The following is a 19,994-nucleotide window of genomic DNA, read 5'->3' as shown; positions in this document are numbered from 1 at the left end:
TAATAAAGAGTCTTTTTTTCCATAAAGCACATTCATCAGCTTGAATATATCAGTAAAAATAACACTTAGCTATGAATGGAATAAACATGCACCACTGAAAACTATTAGTCTTAAAATTGTACAGTAATAAAAACAACTAAAAATAACAAAAAAGGAAAGGAATGAGAAAATTCTTTAAAAAAACAAAAACTTTTTTTAAAATAATTAATAAAATTCCAAGAAATACATAGTATCAGAAAGAAATTATGAAGTCATTCAGTGGGAAACTGTTAACAAACACAAATATTTTACACAAATAGCTTAAAATTTAATAACTAAACAAAAAAAAATAACACTAAATAAATATCAAGGAAATAAAAATTACAAATATTTTTGATTTCAATTATTTTTAACTGATTAAAATGAATAAACACAAAAAAGCAATTTAAATATAATAACTGTAAATATAAAATAACTTTTATGCCAATTACAAAAAAAGTTAAAGTCTAAAGGTTTTTACCTCCTATATAATTTGTCCCCTCAAAAAGAGAGAGAAGCCATAAAATTATCAAATTCAATACCATAAATTACCCAAAAAGTAAAATAAAAGGAATACAATTCTGATTTGATGGAAGAAAAGATTACTTTAAGCATTATTTTCATGGAATATGCTTTTTCTTTTTATTTTTGAAGATTTATGCTTAATAAAACATGAAACCTGAAAATTGTTAACATTCCATTATAGTACAATAGACTCTTCTTGAAAGGATATCAGAAAACATTTAGTCATTTTAAACCAAAAATCTGGATACATAATATTATACTTTAGGAGTGTTCACACAAGAGAGAGGGGGCTAGAACATGTAGGAAACCATAGAATTGCAAGGAAACAATGCATTTGTATCAGTGTTTATTTAAATAAATAAAAAATAACCTTAAAAGGAAAATAGTCTTATTTGCTATAAATGTCAATGTTTTAGAACTTTTAATCTTTCTGGCCCCTAAGAAGAAATTTAACAATTTAAATAATCCTTTTTCCCCACAACAATTAAATTCGTGGTTATAAAATAATCAACAAAAAAAGATAAACATAATAAGAGGGACATTTTCAGAAAACAATAAATTTATAGAAAAATAGGACTCTTATTCCATTTTAGATCATTCTACATCGGAATACAGCAATAATGGTGTTAAATCTTTAAAAAAAATTGTAGAATGGAATTATCTAAAAAAGGTCATGCTAAAAGATGCCCAATAAGTTCTTAGAAAAGCTTATATTCTGTTTACAATTATAAGCACATGAGAAACATGACTTTAGCAAAAACATTATGTAGCAAAAAGCATATTTTTCGTCACAATCAGAAAAGAAATATAAGTTCTGCAAAATCCTTCTAAATTTCTTAAGGATTGAATTTTTTGCTTTACTTTATATTTTCCTCCCTGAAGAATAAATATTGAAGCTTGACATATGCTGTCGTTACTATTGAATTTATATCCATCCCAATAATAACTAAATTAGAACTTGTAAAATTAAGGAGTGCTGTTTCAACATAAGTTAAGTTGTTAAACAAACATAAATTCTTTGTTTTTCTCATTTCAGCCTTGTCAAAAAGAGTCACTAAATAATGTCTCAGATAAAGTTTCAAACACTCATAGAGCGCCCCCCGGGCGATGCAAAAATGGCGTTCTTAACTCATTCTTGGAAAATGAATCTGAGTTTTAAAAGGAAACAAAAATTTTTTCTTTGAATTGTCTCGCTGGTGTAGTCTTAATGGTGTAGAAAATTGTTTTTTGTATTTTTAATTACAATATTTCTACCAGAAAATTATAAAATCTATATCAACCCTAAATGTTGATTTAAAAAACTTTTGAGCAAGACAAATAACAATTAGAACAGAAATTCTCAATATTTTGCCACACGCATTTGTTTAATCATTGTTAGAAGATCATTTCCCAGCCCTAGTCTGAAATCCAAAAATTTGAATACTATACATTTATTTAGTTTTAGATTATTTTCTAAAGCTTTTAAAAATTAAATGATAAATGTTATTAAAGTTTGAATAAAAGTAGTTCTTTAATTTCATATACTGAATCTAAATACTTAACATCCTAAATTATATTAAGATACATTTAATAAAAAAAATGCACTGAAAATTATCTCACATGTGACCTTGAAAACACCTCTAGGATCTTTTCCTCCAAAAAGCAACCTTGTTAAGAACAATATTAATGCTTATTTTAAAGATGCATACAAAAAGTAAATCTTGTATGTTTTTTAAAAAATAATAATGTAATTAGTCATTGATTCAATAATAATTGTTTAAATGCTCAAAATAAAAAAAAAAGTAAAAATGAGCTTTAAGAGATCTTTTCCAAATTTAATTAAAAGTATTCTTTTTCATATAACTAATCATATTGTGCTGATTAGATAATTTGAAATTATGTTTAACTGAGGATATGTTAAAACAAACATCACTGAAAATTGAATAGTATGTACTACTAAAAGAAATTAAGAAAAGAACATTTAAGTAAAGAAATGAAAAATTTTGAGTTTTTTATTTATTACCAAAAATGAAAGCTTTAAATGTATTATTTGAAAAAATTCTTTAAGCTAACTATTAACGTCTAGTTAACTATTAACTAAGTTATGCTATTAGAATGCTCAACTAGGGTTCAAGAAAAAAAATCTAGATGGGTTATCAAAATACCATAACAAGTCCTAGTCTTAAGTTGCTAGAAAGGTATGTGTGATCAATTCTGAGTTTGAAGATTTTTCATTCTTCTGCAAGGTTTGATTGAGCATAAATTTATTTTTATATGCAACAGCATCTTATGTAAAATAATGGCTTGAAGTTTTCATGCCTGTAAATTGCTATTTATTCTGTTATATTTATTTATTAAAAATTGTATTTTTTTGCTGTAAAATGATTTATTATTAGTAAATGTTTGATATTTTTTTCTTATCTAAATTAAATCATATTATCCTGAGCCAATGCTGAAAGCCATTATTTTTATTCAATTTATTAATGAGTGAAAGGTTTTGGAACTGTGTTGCATAAAAATATTTTTGTTATTTAAGGCTTTTTGTTAGTAGTCAATTTCAAAAAATTAAGTTGATTGATTAATAATATATCTTTTAAATAGTTTAATTTGTCATTGCTAATATCTCAATTTTAAACTTATATATTTTTATTACTTCAGTGCAGTAATTCGATATTTAGTGTGTATAGTTTGTACCACTAAAACTTTTTAGTATAATTTAGATAACTGTTAATGTTTAGTGTAATTTGTTTTGCAGATTGCAACAATTTTAGGTTTAACAAATTCTCAATAAATCCTCATTCTACTCCATATGGCAATCAATCTGCTGGCACTTATATGAAAGTTAATGAAGCAGACAATTTATCAGATTGTGTAGAAGCATGCTGTGAAGATAGTGATTGCAATGTGGCTTTTCTTTTCAATACTGATTGTTTTACACTGCAGTGTCATAATTATAAGCTTTGCCAGCCTCTTAAAAGGAAAGGAAAGAAATTTCAGATATCATTTGTTGTGATTGTTCGGTTTCCAGGTACGTAATTCCATTTTATTATTTGTTTATCCCATTGAAATAGGACACATTATGGCCTCTTAATAGTTAGCTTACATGTTTTTCATTTTGATTTAAATTCTTTTTTTCTTATAAAGGATATCAAAACTTGAATCAAATAAAATATCCTCAATTTGCGAAGCTTATACTTGTGGCATGCAGCTGTATAGTGCGTAAAATATGTTATGTATAAATGTGCTTCTTTTTATATGGCTTTTACTTTATTTTAGTGGTATATATTTTGTTTAGTAGTTTCCATTACAGTATAAGTTAAACTTTTATCCATGTTAGAATTTTAACATCTGTTGAGTAGTGTTTAACAAGGAATTCTATTTAAACCTAACAGGGAAAAAAATCTTGATATTAAGCCCAACTTTTTTTATTTTCAGATAATGAGTTGAAATGTTATTTATTTTTAAAGTTACTCAAACAGTTAAGTTATTTGTAGAATATATTTACCCTTCTTAAAAATGCATTGTAACAAACTTTGTTTCCTAATGATGCAGAGAAAAATTTTAAGTATCCTATTATGAGTTCCCAGTTTCAAAATTAATTGGAAAAAATCAAATTTTTTTGTTGAAAACTTTTTTTATTTCTCCTTTTGTATTTTTAATTTTTCTCAATTTATTTCTTAAAGTCAATAAATTTTTATTTATAATAAAAGAAAAATTGTATGATATATGCTGAGTAATTATTGATTATAGCTAATTTGGCAAATCATTTTTGTAATCATATGTAATAAATTGTTTCATAAGAAGAAACAAAACTTAAGGAAGAGTTTGAAATTTTTCTCGGTTATAAAGTTTAAGAAAAACATTAGATTGGAATGAATAAAAATAAATTTCAAGTAGTAATGGGTTTTGAATTCGTTATCTCATAAAACGTTCAGATAATTTGTCTTCACTACTTAAAAGGTATGGCATAATTTCTTAATTATTTTAGAACCATTCAAAATAAATAACAAATTTAAATTCAGCACCTCAAAACTTGTATAAAAATGTTCTGTTTACTATCAATTTTGTGGTTAACTTGGTTATTTATTTTTAAGTTTGTGTGGTAAATTACTTGTGTAAAGTATATTTAGTTTTATTTCTATTGTTGCCTTACTTAATTTATATAGCTATGTTTTAAAACATAATTTGTTTAGAAAGAAACCTACTGTTAACTTTGACTGATTCTCATTCTTTTAATATGTATCATTGACTGAGTATCTGTACACCATAATTTCATGGACATTTGCTCGAGTTTTTATCTTTTTGGAGATAAAAAAATACAATGCTCTAAGGCACAATTGTTTTTTTTTTTTTTTTTTCAAAACGCACGCAGATAGCAAAACAAATTTGAAAAATTACTATAAGTACTTTCTGTCACTCTTGTATCAACTTGTTCATGTGAAGGAACATTGTGGAAGTTACTCATTGTTAAGATTAAATAAAGATTTGCAGAATCTCAAATTTTGGTAATTTGATTTATATTTCGTCGAAACAAGACCTTGCAAGATATGTTAACTCTGAATATGTTTTTTATGAATTTAAAAGTATGCTTTCTTTTGAAAGATGGCTCAAATTTAAAAATTTTTTCTTTGTCTTTAAATATTTTTCTTTTCATTGCTTAAAGTGATTGAGGCTGTAAAATAATTAGTTTCTGATTTTTTTGTTTCATTCACATTGTGTTTTGTTTCAAAATAATTGAAATGTGAATAAATTGCTGGGTAAAATTGCGTTAAAGTATAATAGAATGATTATGAGGCTATGGATTATTATTAGAATAATTGCATTTCCCAAACAAAATATGTTATAGTTTTATTTTTTTATAAAAAAAACCTTTTTAATCTTTCGTTTTTATAAATTTCATCTTTTCACTTGTTTTAATTTAAAGTGTTTTGAAGCTCTTGTGTAATACTTAATAACTCATTGTAAAATTAGAACAATTTATGTACTCAAATAAAATATTTTCTCTTTCTTTTTGTAATCTAATAATATTTTTTTATTGTCCAATAATAGAATGTCTACAAAAATTGGATATTTTAAAAAAGAAGTTCAAATATTTTTAATGTAAAAAGTAATAATAATTCTAAACTCTTCTGAAATAAATTAGTAATAAATATTTTCCGTTTTCAAAACATTCTTGATATGGAAAATTGCTACATTTCCCAATTTTTTTTAAATAAATTTTTGATCCAATTTTATTTCTTTTTTATTTATTTATGCTCATACAACACATTTTATTTCCTATAAACTGAATGAAGGAGGTTATTCACATAACATGAATAATGACAATGGTCCAAAATAAAGTAAGATTCTGTGTTTTATTATGAACTAACATTAACTTTCACCAAAAGAGAGTTAGATAATGAAATCACATTTAACTGCAAAAACGTTTGTAACTTTAGTACTCCGCCTTTATAAAAATGCCTGGGTGCATTAATGCTTAAGTTGAGTTGAAACTTGATATATTGTATTCTTTTTGTTGCTTTTCCTTTGCTTTGTTTGTATGAACATGCTTGCTTACATGTCCTTATGCTTTTAAATAAGTTTATTTTCCATGAAACTTTGCTGTTGTATTTCGAAAATTACATTAATTTATAATGGTATTTTGTGAATGAAAGTTCTGAGAAAACATCATTGTGATATAGACTATCATTATATGGACCATATTGGTAGCACAATGAGTTTATTTTTTAAATACATATATCTTACAGTTAATGTGCCTGAAATTACTATATTTTTAAAATTAGTGTTTTAAAAGGTTCTCAAGCTATTTGTGTTAAACATTCAAGGTAGATAATGTATATATTTTTTGCTTTAATAAAATGAAGTTAAATTTATTATGTACTCATGTATTTTGTTTTAAAATAAAATTATACAGTGAAATTATTATAGGTAATCAAACATTTAAATTTTTATAACTGTAAATACCATGGGTTTTTCAGGCTTCTAGTTAAGGGAAATACATAGAATTTAAAGTGCACAATTACAATTATCGAAAATTCACGTGTGAAAAAAGAATTATTTTCATCTAATTTATATAGAGGACATATACTGTCCCCCATGCAGATGATAAATGCATATAAAAATTTCAAACCTCGTAAAATTGTCTGTATTTTACGTAGTATTGTATTACTGTATTTTAAGTAGGAGTTTTCTGGCTATTAAATTCTATTAAGTAATGATTTGTATTAAAATTTATATAGGAATATTTGTAACCATTTTTTTATAATTTTGTTTTAAAACTATTTTAAAAACATTAATTTCTGGTAATGAATGCTTGATTTGTGTTTTGAATGAAAAAAATTTAATTCAGAGTTTTGTTATAAGCATTGTTTCTTTACAAGTTATAAAGGAACAAGTTTAGTCAAAAGGAAGCTGGTTCCTAAATTTTTGTTATGGCAATATCTGTAATGCCACTACCCTTTTGAAATAAAAAAGGTATATATTTCTCTTTGAGTAATTAGTAAATAGAACTCATTAGTTTTAATTGTTACTGGCCTTACTCATATGGCTTGATATGCATATTCATAATCTAAATGTATTAAAAATTAAATCAATGGTTTATTTTATTGTTTTAGTGAAAGTCAAATGAAATAGTCGTTCAATTTTATTGATGATTATCATCAAGGGATCTATATATGGTTTTAAATCCACATTTGTTATGGGTCTATTTTGATACATCTGTTATAAAAGTTTAAAAAAAATGCTGTAGATTCTAATTTGAATACACAAATGTATACAAATCTTTCCATATAGGCATACATGACACATTTTTAAGAAATTTTCTCATTTGTAAGAATGTTACTCTAAACAGTTCAGAGACATAAAAACTTGAAAATGAATGAAGTTCAAGAAGAAGAAAAGGTTTTGTTAAAGAAAAAATGTGTCTTATGAGTACTGACCTTCCTATTGTTGTTATGCATAGATTGTTCCTTTTTTATAACGTACTATAAATACCCTGATTTTGGGTATTTACTTAAAATATTGTTAAATAATTGTGTAAATATCCACCTGGGATGAATGTGGATCAGGTAAATACCCTACTCACTGGGTATTTATACTCATATCCATAAGAAATAGATATGTTTTATCTATTATTGATGATCTCTTTTTTTACATTAGTAGAAGTTTTTTCTACAAAAAGAACAGCAGTTTTTAAGTATTAAAACTTTTCTTTTGTCAAGCCTAAAAGAGAATTAAACCACAAACTAAACCCATAATTGGTTAGAACTCTGTCATAACAAGTTTAAAGAACATTTTAACAACCTTGGATTTGAAATGGAGTGAGCATCAACATTTTCACCCAAATAAAATGACATTGCTGGAAAAATTGAAATAAAATGCAGTTAAAAGCATTTGAGCATCATTTCATTATAGTAGTCTACAAGATAGATTCAATGCTGAGACTTTGTACGCTTGTACTCACAAGTTCAAAATCAAAGGGATCTGAAACTGATAGGATTAACTCTATTTTAGGTTTGGTGCAGATACAAAAAAGTTTTCAGTGAAACTTGAAATTTTATTTGACGGCACAAAAAAAAAAAAACATTTCTAAAATCTATATTTTAGAGAGATGAAATGGAGAAAAAAAACTATGCATGCCAATTTTGGTAAAACAAAAAATAAAATGTTAGGAAGAAACATAAAATAACAAGCATATATGATTTAAGGATGAAAAATTAAATGTAGTTTTGGATAGCAAAAGGAAAACTACGATGTTTTCAAAAATTATAAAAGATTTGAAGTTGTTGCACTTCAGGTTGGATATTGATTATTATACACTTTCGAGTAATGAAAGTTTGTAATAACACATTAATTCTATTTAAAGTGCAAATTCAAATTTAAACCTTGATTATTTTAATCTGAAAGTCCAGAAGAATAAGACCCTTCAAAGTTCTAATGACTTAATGTAAAATTGGAGGATATTACCACACATCAGAAATGTTTTCTTTAAGAGTTAAAAAAAAGCTGGTTCTAGATTTGTTTTTGTATCAATAGTTGTGATGGTTACAACCTATAGAAAAAAGAGAGTTTCAGTATAGAGTCACTCTGCTGAACTTAGATGACTTGCGAATTGGAAATACTTTTGGACTTGGACAGGTTGATGTGTACGATATATATATATATATATATATATATATATATATATATATATATATATATATATATATATATATATATATATATATATATACATACATATATATATGTGTATATATATATATATGTATATATATATACATATATATATACATATATATATATATGTATATATACATATATATATGTATATATATATATATATATATATATATATATATATATATATACATATATATATATATATATATATACATATATATATATATATACAGTGGAACCCGCTTAAAAAGTTCCCTTTTAAGAAGTTTTCCCGCGTAAGAAGTTATTTTTTAAAAAAACCAATTACCATAATGTTAAATTTACTTTTATAAGAAGTTTTTTTCCCGTTTAAGAAGTTTCCACTCCTAATTTCAATTTTTTAAAATTTTATTTAAAATGTCTTATTTAGTTTTAACTTGCCCTTACAAACACATGTATGGGTACTGACCACTGACCTTCATCACTCCTTTGTTACAAAGAAAGGTGACTTATCAGGAACAGGTGTGAGCAAAGGAATGTGAACCTTTAGATGAACTATGAAACTGATAAGAATGTAGGGAATAGCTTTGTCATTGTGTCCACCTTAAATGAATAGCCTGGTGACTCACGAACTTCACTGCTGTCCACACCCATTCAATAACTGAAGAGAAAGATACATCTAAACATTTAGCAGCATTTCGTTGAAAATTTTCTTAGTGTAGGCGCTTATGTTATCTTAAAAATCATCGTAAAAAGTTTGATTTTTGTGGAAAATGTCCTGTAAAGGTATTAAGCGTAAAGCTCTATCTATTGATGACAAAGTAAAAATTTTAAAAGCTGTTGACAGCTATCCTCAATTAACACGAGTTCAAATAGCAAAAAATTTAGATCTTCCTGTTACTACGTTAAATGGCATTATTGCTAAGAAAGACATCATCTTAAACTCTTGTTCCGGTGCATCCCAGAAAGTAAAAAAAGTGAAGAAAGGAAAATACGAAAATATTGAAGAGAAACTGATGATATGGTTTAAACAAGCAAGATCCGCCAACATACCTGTCAACGGAACTCTTAGAGGAAAAGCATTAGAGATTGCGGAGAAATTGAATGTTGATTTTACGCCTTCCAATGGATGGATTGATCGGATGAAAAAAAGAGCTGGTCTAGTTTATAAAACAATTAAAGGAGATTGTAACAGCGTTGATTTACAAGAAGCTGAAGAATGGAAAGCTAAATTACCTGAAATTATTTCAGGGTATCAACCAAAGAACATTTTTAACATGGATGAATGTGGACTGTTTTTCAATCTTTTACCAGATAAAACTTTTGCCTTTAAAGGTGAACCCTGTCATGGCGGAAAAAACAGTAAAGAACGTTTGACAATTTTAGTTGGGGCCAGTATGAATGGTATAGAAAAATTACCGATTTTAGTTATCGGTAAATCGAAAAAACCAAGATGCTTTCGAAATGTTAAGTCACTGCCTTGTGATTATGACAGTAATCAAAAATCCTGGATGACAATTAAAATTTTTGAAACGTATTTGAAAAAATTAGACAGTAAGATGCGAAAAGAAAAACGAAACATCATAATCTTCGTAGACAACTGCGCTGCTCATTCCAAGGAGAATAAGTACACTAACATCAAGTTGCAGTTCTTACCACCAAATTCTACTTCTGTTCTACAACCAATGGATCAGGGAGTTATTAAGGTATTTAAGCAGCATTATAAAATGCGACTTGTGAAACGGATGCTGGAAGGACTTGAAAATACTGGAGAGCTAAAAAAAGTCAATATGTTAGAAGCGATTGAGTTAATTGTATCAGCATGGGAATTAATAACACCATCTGCCATTGCTAACTGTTTTCGGAAAGCTGGATTCTCTGACGGAGATACAACTGAAGAATATCTCTTAGAAGCTGAATATGAAATATCAGATGAAGACGAATAAACAAACGTAAATTTTGTTAATGATTGGAAGTCATTCAAAAATAAACTTAATTTCACAGCATTGTTTGAAGAATATGTATCCGTTGACGACGAAATTTTACCTTGTGATATGCTGACATTAGAGGATATTTGTGATGTTACAAATGATACAGAAGAATTCAGTGAAACTGAAGAAGATATTGCTAAACCACCTAGCTTTTCTGATGCCAGGAAAGGGCTGGATACTTTTAGGAAATTTATTTACACTGTTGAAAATGTACCCCCGGAAATGTTTAAATTTTTACAGCAGTTGGACAATTTTCACTTAAAGGTAGGTGAGAAAAGACAAAAACAAACCACTTTACACGATTTTTTCTCACAGAAATCTAGTCAATTATTGTAACAACGTATATTACATTGTATGAAACAAAAAATAAAGTAGGTTACTTTGTTTTTATTTATTAGCAATTTTTTTTCTAAATGAATATTAAAATTAAATATTTATTTCATTAGGCTGAGAATTTAATATAAGTTACACAATTTCAAATTTTTTAGTTTTTTATTAATGTGTTTTTAAGTTTCACCGTTTAATAAGTTTTCCCGTTTAATAAGTCGTTTCTTTCCACTCCCTTGAAAAACTTCTTAAACGGGTTCTACTGTATATATATTCATGATGTATATGTGCTAAAATATATATTAACTTTTTTATTGTGATTTATTATAAGTAAATAAACGATTGATTATTATGCAGGGCTCAAAGATTTTAGATATTCTAAATTAACTTGTTTTAAATCCATAGTTTCTTAAATAAATGATTAGGATTTTAAAATATAATTCTTATGCTTATGGTAAAGAGTAACTTCTGTAAAATTCACTTTGTAAAAGTATTTAAACTATTGTAGTAGGATTTTAAAAAGGTTGTAATTTGTATTATGAGAGTGAAACAAATGGATCACTGTTATATCGTTTTATGTGTGTATTAATAAATAGATAATAATTTTTAATTATGAGTGTTTAATATCACCATTGTATTGTATTCAAATAATGAAAAATAGAAACAAATGAACCATTGTTATATAGTTTCATTGTTTTCACAGTTGATACTCAACATAATGACTCTCATAGTCTGGTTGAAAATAGATGTTATAATGTAAGGTTATACATTTTTATTTTATTTAAATGATTGAAAACTCCTCATGCACCACAAAGTATAGCATGAGGCTTGCAGAAGTAAGTAGAAAACAAACAAGAAAATTTAAAAATTTACATTACAAACAGAATTGCGCAAGGCAGCAAGACTTTCGATACTTTTGACCAGTTCTGAAAAAACAGAAGGCCGACAAATAGAAAGACCTCAAATCAGTCTTTAATTTAATTCAGGCACTCGCATACAGTTTGCAATGAAGAAGAATGTGCTCAGCATCGCCGCAAGACCGAAGTTTACTGTTCACCAGATGAAAACGAAATAAATATCTCTTAAAATTTCCATGGTTTGTTAAAATTTGGGTTAATTTTAAATCAGTTGCAAAGAATTTACATTGCAAATGGTAAAAAATGAATGGAAAGAACCTTTTCGTCCAAAGCAACCCAGACGAAGCAAGAAATTCAGCATTCCAGTCCGAAAAGATTTTATCTCTCACGATGCGCTTCCAGTGAGTAGAAGGAACAGACACCCTTAAGTCTATTTCACTAAGAACATCTGTTTGAACCCCATAAGTTTTTCTTGAAATTCACAATAAAATAAGAAGTTTTTCACTTTTACTGGAAACATAAGATATATGCTGCTTCCACTCCAGTTTATTATCAACAATAACTCCCAAATACTTTATCTGCTTTACTTCTTCAATAGGTTCATTCCCAAGAGTTAAATGAATAGCATCAGTCAGCCTCAATTTTTTATGTATCATCATAACTTTAAATTTCAAGGGGTTGAATTCCAACTTGTAAAGTTTCGACCATTTAAAAACGTAATCCAAGATATTCTGGGAAAGAACGCAAGCATCAGTAAAGTTCTTGTACTGAATAATAAGAAGTAGATCATCAGCAAATGCAATATTATAACTATTTTGAAATTCTGATAAACCACAGAGCAAGTCATTCATAATAAGGTTCCAAATAAAAGGTCCTGTAACAGACCCCTGAGAACAACCCTTTTCCAAAACAAAGTTTTTTGTGATATTGCCCAATGCAAGATCGGCAGAGCGACCGTGCAAGAAACTTTTTATTGAGTAAAAAATATTCTTGGAAACTTTGAGATGGCTAAACAAGTACAGAATTCCAGGCCACCAAGCATTATCAAAAGCTCCTTTAATGTCTAAGGAAACAAAAAAAGTCACAAAATTCTTGTGTTTTCCTTACCTAATGATATAACAAAGCCGGATCAAAGCATCTTCAGCTGGCCTCTGAGGTGTAAATCCATACTGATCCTCACTTAAGAGGCTTGATTGTCGTAGATGGTAGTTGAGTCTATTTATGCACAGTTTTTCAAGACACTTACCTAAACAACGAAGTAGACTTATACATCAAATATTATCAATATGTGACCTCGATAACTCAGAATTTTTACGAATAGGTACAACTTTTGCTCTTTTCCAGATCTTCGGAAAAATACCAAGATTTAAACAAACATTAAGCAAGGCCATCAGTAGAAAAGGAAAACTAACATGAAAATTCTTAATTAGTTCATTTGTTATTCTATCGTATCCTGGAGTTTTGTTTACCTTTAAATTTTCAACTACACAATCAACCCTCCGCCCTACAAAAGGGAACATCATCTTCAGTATCATAAACCAAATCAGCTTCGTCACATAAGAACTTATGACTGAAAGGGTCTTGCATTTCAAAATCACGTGGAAACAATTTCTTCAACATAGCATCAATCGTATCCTCAAAAGAAGAGGTGAAATGACCAGGGGAAGATTATACATTGAGTGCACAAAAATGCCGCAAATATACACTTATGGCTATGAAACATACCTAACAAAGTATTTGCTTTATTTTAATAAGAACTTCTTAACTAACAAAAACTGATAATAACTCAACTTTTTTTTATATTAATATATACATAAAGATATCTTTTAAAAGATTACTTCACAAGTAAAAAATGCTTTAAAAATAATCTGCCAGCTTGGGGCTGCCATTTTTGATAAATAATATATGTCAAGATTAGGACTGGGCGATAAATCGATGTATCGCGAAATATCTATTTAACGCATAAATCGGCAGGGTGATATAATGACTTTCCTTTCGTTTTAGGCGATACATCAAAAATCTGATTTAAGCCGTCGGTATGAGACACGCTCGCGGTTTAGCGTTATAACAATTTAACATACGAGGATCCTTGCCTATGTTAATGCTGTCACCTCGCTGATGACGATTTTGATTTAGTCTAGCTGCGGAGATGTTAGCGTTTAGTTACGAAGACTATATTAGTTTCGTGATGTTGAATGAGGAAGTGTGATTTAAATCAAAACTCCCGGTTTCGTGCAAGGATCAGCTTTGAAATATAGAACGCTATGCATAGTTTCTTTATAAGCCATTTTTTTCTTTGGGATTTTACGTTTCTTAAAGATTATTTTCAGCAGAACATACGTTACTTTGCGATCGCTGTGCATTTTATTTTGCCAGGATTTAACGTTTCTTGTAAATTATTTTGAGTGAGACTTTTGCTACTTAGCGATCATTTTGTTATGCATTATTTTGCCTTTTTTTTTTTTTTTTTTTTTTAGTCTCTCTGGGTTTAACGATTCTTGTCAATTGTTGACCTACTGTTACTTTGTAATCGTTGCGCAATCGCTACTATCATCAACTTTCATTCTGAACTCAATCTATTAATGAAAACATATGAATAAAAAAAAGATTCTTCATTTTTATAATTATTGTTTTTCATTTTCAGCTATACAATTTAATTGGGGTATTTTGTATTTAACTTGTTATTAAAAGTTAGTCTTTTTTCAAAAATATATTTAATGCACCTAAGTATAATCATTTGATTATTTTTAAACCAATAAATCTTCAGTCGTTTTTAATTATAAAAAAATTAAAACAAAGCCTACATTTATTTAATTTGCTTTTATTTCTGGGAAAATTAAAACAAATATTTTTCTCTGATTAAATAAAAAGCTAAGAAATGTTTTGACGCTTTTTAATAATTTAACCAATAGTACTTAAAGTACTTTTTTTTTAATTTTTCTTAAAATTCTTTCAATACTTGTTTGTTTTATAATTTGTTAGATAGTATCATTTTTAAACAAATAAATCTCAAGTCGATTTTATTTTAAAAGGAAAAAATTATAATAAATAAATAAAAACTTAAAATTTATTTTTACATTTATTGAGTTGGAGAATTTAATCGTTAGTAATACAACTTTATTTTAAATAAATAAATAAAAGAAGGTCTAACAAATTTCAAAAGCACGTGTTTTTTCAACAAATTATTCAAAAAATCTTTTAATAGGGTGTACATTTCTTTGGTTTGTTTTTTACTTTCGCTTTTAATTTTTAGTGTATGTATGTAAATTATTTTTTTACAGTTTTATTATTATTTTTAATCCAATAAATCTTAAGTCATTTTTAATTTAAGCGAAATTATAATGAAGCTTGGGTTTGTTTTTACTTTCAAGACATCTTTATTATTTTAATTGAAAAAATTAAGCAATGCTATTGATGTTATAAAAACATGTTTTAGAATTAACATTTTCTTTTGTAATAGATTTATTCCTTTTATTTATTTTTGATGGATTAAAAGATTTACAATAGATAATTTTTTTACATATGTTAAATCGCAATGTCTAACAGACGAATTATCACGGTATAAAACTACTTGCTTCGCCCAGTTCTAGTCAAGATAACTCTGAGGATTACATGTTTTAACTAAAATTTGTATTTGAGAAAATATCACTTGAGGATCACATGCTGCCATTTCACAAAAAGAGTGAAAATAATTTTAAAACAAGAAAATTATGATTGATAAATTTGTTTCTTTTGAAAAGAAAGTTTTAGAGATTATTAAATGACCATTAATTTCAACCAACTATGACTTATTTAGGAGGTCATGTGGCTCTTCGTTCATTCAAAGAGGATTCAAGGTGTTATTATGTATGAACAGTAAAGAAAATAATAGTTTAAATAATTTATTTGAACCTTTTTTCTAAATCAAATGACGTAATTTTGGTTAATTTATTGGAATGAATGGTTCAATGCAGACGTTCCAATAATAACAATTTGCGTCTATGACACAGTATTGCATCAAACTGAACTTCCTGCATTTGTCGTTATTATAGAAGGGTTGCTGTAATGAATGTCGTACTAAACGGCATAGATTGTATATATATATCTAGTAATATATAGTTATGACATCCTAATTAATATAATAGAATTGCAACACTGGTGCTTACTCAAATTTCACTAGGTATTAACATGAGCTTAAATTTGTTAGCAATTAGAACAGTATTCGAAAGGTCACATAATCAGCTTACTACTCAGAGTCAATATTGCGATTGTGATCTCAGAGTTATAGATTGTCTAGTTCAGCTTCCTTATCAAAAGTATACGGATGGTAGAAGTGGGTCTTCATTCTTCTAACTTGCAGATTATGGTCTAACAAACAGACAATTGACTCACACCACTTTTGGAAAATGCTCTCAACTTTCGTAGCAACTTAGTTAGAAGAAATGTCTGATCATGATTCTCAATCCTATTTCTACTTTAATGAAAAGTCTGGTCTGCATGATTAAACTCATAAACAACATGACTTGTAACTAGGACTGGGCTATAAATCGATGTATCGAGACATATCGATTTAACGCATATATCGGCATGACGATACAGCGACTTTCATTCAAGGCGATGCATCAGAAATCTGATTTAAGCCGTCGAGTAAAGACAACGAGCGCAAAACGATATAGCGATATAAGACACGCAAGGATATAAGTTAGCGATATAAGACTCTTCTCTTACGTTCCGATGTCGACTCGCGCTGTGGAAGACGATGTTCGTTTCGTTATGTTGAAATGGCCTTGATTGGTGAGCTGTAGAATCAGAGATTTGAGAACACATATCGTTATATCGCATGTTCCTTTTCGTACCTCTTAGCTTTTTTTCTCTTTGTCGCGACTTTTCTTGTAGATTATTTTCAGTGGGACTAACTTCATGATCGCCGATGTTACCTTGTTCTGAAGGCAATCTATTATTGAAAAGAATATATATAGAAGAATTTCTTCATTAATTAGATAAGTTTTCTTTAAAAAAAACTTCTTTTTGTTTTTAAATGTGAAAATTATCGGCAATCTAATTTAGGCGCCCATAAAGAATTGAATTTGTTAGGTTATTTTTTAACTTTCTTTTAATTTATTAAAAACTTTTTGCATGAAACTTCTAATAATTTAATGAGTTTTTATTACTGATTTTAAATTTATAAATCTTGTTGTTTTTATTTTTAGAAATAAAGTTAAAACAAAATTTATTTTTGTCATTTGGATTTGGACATAAGTCAATCAACTTTGTTTATACAAAAAAATTTGAAAGGTTTGCGTATTTTATTCATTTTTTTAAATCATTTAGCACTTCGTTTTATTAGAGGGTATAATAATTTTTTTTAAAAAATATTCTTTTCATATTATTTGTTAATTAACTAAATATATTATCGAATATCACAATTTTTTTAGTTTTAAGAAATTAAATCTTACTTTGTTTTTCATTCATAATTCCGTCGTTATTTAATTTAATTATTTATCTGAAATGATAAGGTCCCGCAGTGGACTGATCATTAAGACACGGTTCCGTGCAGATCACCGAAGTCAAGCATCACTGGCTGCGGTCAGTGTGCAGGTGAGTGACCACTTGGATCAGTCTGCGTAGGGGCCGAGGGTGTGCGGTATTGGTCCTCGTTAAACTGTTCTACCGTAAAGTGCTCGACTTCGCGTGCTGGTGGTCGAGCTACCGAAGCGGGGGTGCCATCCCATCTGCAGAGGATCAAAATTGTGATGGCATGTCTTCGGATCATCCTCAGGGATGTTTCCCAGGCCGTCGCCAATAGCCCATTGTGCAGCTCTAGAGTGACGTAAATGAACTATAATAATAAAAAATAGTGTTTTAAAAGCATTTTTTTTTCTAAAATTTATTTAGCACTTTGTTTTAAACATACAAATAATTTTTAACGTTTCATTTAGAAATTGAACATTACGATCGAACTTACTAATTATGTCATTATTTATGCATAATAGTACAAGAAAATATTAATTTGTAAAAAACGCTTTAAAAAGAGTTTTTAACTCTTTGTTTTACGCGTATTATGAATTTCTAAACAAACATTTCAATAAATATTTTAAGTAAGATTTGTACATTGTAGTCTATTTATTTAATATCTCTCTATTAAGCAAAACATATATATCTTCAAATTTATAAATTGATTTAAATCAATCTGAGTATGAAGTTTTGATAGAAATCTGACTTTCCGTGCCTTACAAGTAAATGAAATTCAAAAATACTATATACATACTATATGTGATACATCGCTATATCGGGATGCAAAACTGACGATGCATCACGATATATAATTTCCAATATCGCCCAGTCCTACTTGTAACACACACACATGTAAATGCACACACGCACATAAATGCACACACACACACATAAAGGTCACGCTTGATGCAAACATTACTTTCTTTCCAAAATGTTCAAAATCCAAAAAGGCGGACCAAAATCATGTAATGAACACCTCAGCAGAAGCATGCGAAATGTTACTAAAAATTAACCAAGTCACAAGGCCCACACCATTTGCCCCTGCTTGATTCTAATATTATTTTCTAGGCATCTTAAAATGTCTAAATTCAAAACTAGAACAAAAACTTTGTACAACATTTTAAATAAACTGGTAGCATTAAAAATAAATGTAAAATTTCTGTCAGCTTTGTTAGTTAAGTTAACTTTGTCATAAAGAAGAATGAAGAACTATATTTTAATGTTCGGAGAAAATATCCTAAGTTGAAATTTAATGGTTTAAGATTTATTTATGATTTCAAATATATTTTATGTAGAATGACATTTAAAAAAGTTTGCAATCTAAAAATTCTGTAAAAAAAAAAAAAAGCTTTTCAGTATTGTAACTATAAATTTAAACTGGGAGAAAATGAGAAATGAATTTTTTGTCAGATTATTAATATAAATAATTTCCTACTTAATATTTACATGAAAACTCTTAGATATTTTGCTTATAGATAAAAAATTAAATACAGTAGCTTCCATTTAATGTGATAACTTTCAGACACAATGATCTTAATAACTTTTAACTGACTGATAACAATAAAAGAATCGCAAAATTAAATAAATTTACCACTTTAAGCCACACCTGATAAAACTAGAAAAAACCTCTATATTTATGTAATGGATATTTTTTTAAAAATAAAGGAATTATGCATGATTTAAAACTATCATCAATTGTTAATTATCTGCAATTTTTCCTCGGAAGCTAATAAATTATTCGTAATCATAATGTTTTCTTAAAGTCATCAGAGTTTCTCATTTAACTGCATTCCTCATTTTTGGTAATCTGTCATATCGATTTTAAATATTGATCTTTTGTATTAATGCTAGATCAGTTTGCCTTCTCTATCATCAAACTCTTTGTATGTGAGCAAAACATAAAATGTCAATACTTTCATCTTCTGTTTAGATTTTTTGAGGCATGAAAAGATGTATCAAGCGGCCTTAACAGCCAATCACCACTCTCCTATCCACCTGTTAATGATTTTAAAAGAAAATAAATAAGAACACTTATAACATTGAATGATGAATTACAGAAAGCAAAAATTTTAACAAATGAATCAAGAAAATCTAGATAGAGTGGTTCAATCAGATTATTTTTTTTTTAATCAAATTAAATTTTTCTATTTATTCTCAGATTAAATGAAACAGACTGCGGTATCATGTAAAATAAATGTACTTTTTTTTTCCTTGCAAATCTTATTCTACATATTCAAACCTTTGTAAAAATTTAAATAATTGATGACTTAAAATTTATTTAAATCAGAGTTCGCAGTTGTCCTGATTTAGAAGTTACCAGTGTTTCAATAATAAAATAATCAAAAATTAATTATAGGTAGCGTTGTATTTTGGCAAATATTGGTAACGATTATGACACATAATCTTTCAGATGACTAGGAAATTTCACTTTACTGCCGGATCCAGTGGTTTTGTATTCCTCTGAACCCTCTTTCACTGACTTATATTTTGGTCTTTCATTAAGTTCTCTCCTGTCGGATAATGATTTTTGGTAGGGGATATCACTATCTTCTAGTTGAAAGCATAGCTTTAACCTGTCGATTGAAAATCTTTTGATTTTCCCCTGAATTTCAATATCGAAGTATTTATCTTTTCTATGGTCCAAGAT

General features: G+C 27.7%; 1 protein-coding gene across 4 annotated transcripts in view; it reads left to right on the top strand.

Annotated features, from left to right (window-relative positions):
* LOC107451509 (dyslexia-associated protein KIAA0319-like protein) overlaps window positions 1-19,994 on the top strand; it is a 153,884-nt gene that overhangs the window by 21,033 nt on the left and 112,857 nt on the right. For 3 of the 4 annotated variants that reach the window (XM_016067636.4, XM_016067634.4, XM_016067635.4), the window contains exon 3: window positions 3,278-3,550. The exons of the other annotated variant lie outside the window; for it this stretch is intronic. In XM_016067636.4, the coding sequence (XP_015923122.2) occupies window positions 3,278-3,550 (273 nt within the window). The remainder of the gene's footprint in view (window positions 1-3,277; window positions 3,551-19,994) is intronic. 4 annotated transcript variants of the gene reach the window in all.

Source organism: Parasteatoda tepidariorum, chromosome 11, assembly GCF_982258835.1.
Source record: "Parasteatoda tepidariorum strain Cologne lab strain chromosome 11, Ptep-v5.0, whole genome shotgun sequence".
NCBI classification, from domain to species: Eukaryota; Metazoa; Arthropoda; class Arachnida; order Araneae; family Theridiidae; genus Parasteatoda; species Parasteatoda tepidariorum.
Note: the sequence above shows the minus strand (reverse complement) of the source record. Positions and strands in the feature narration are given on the sequence as shown.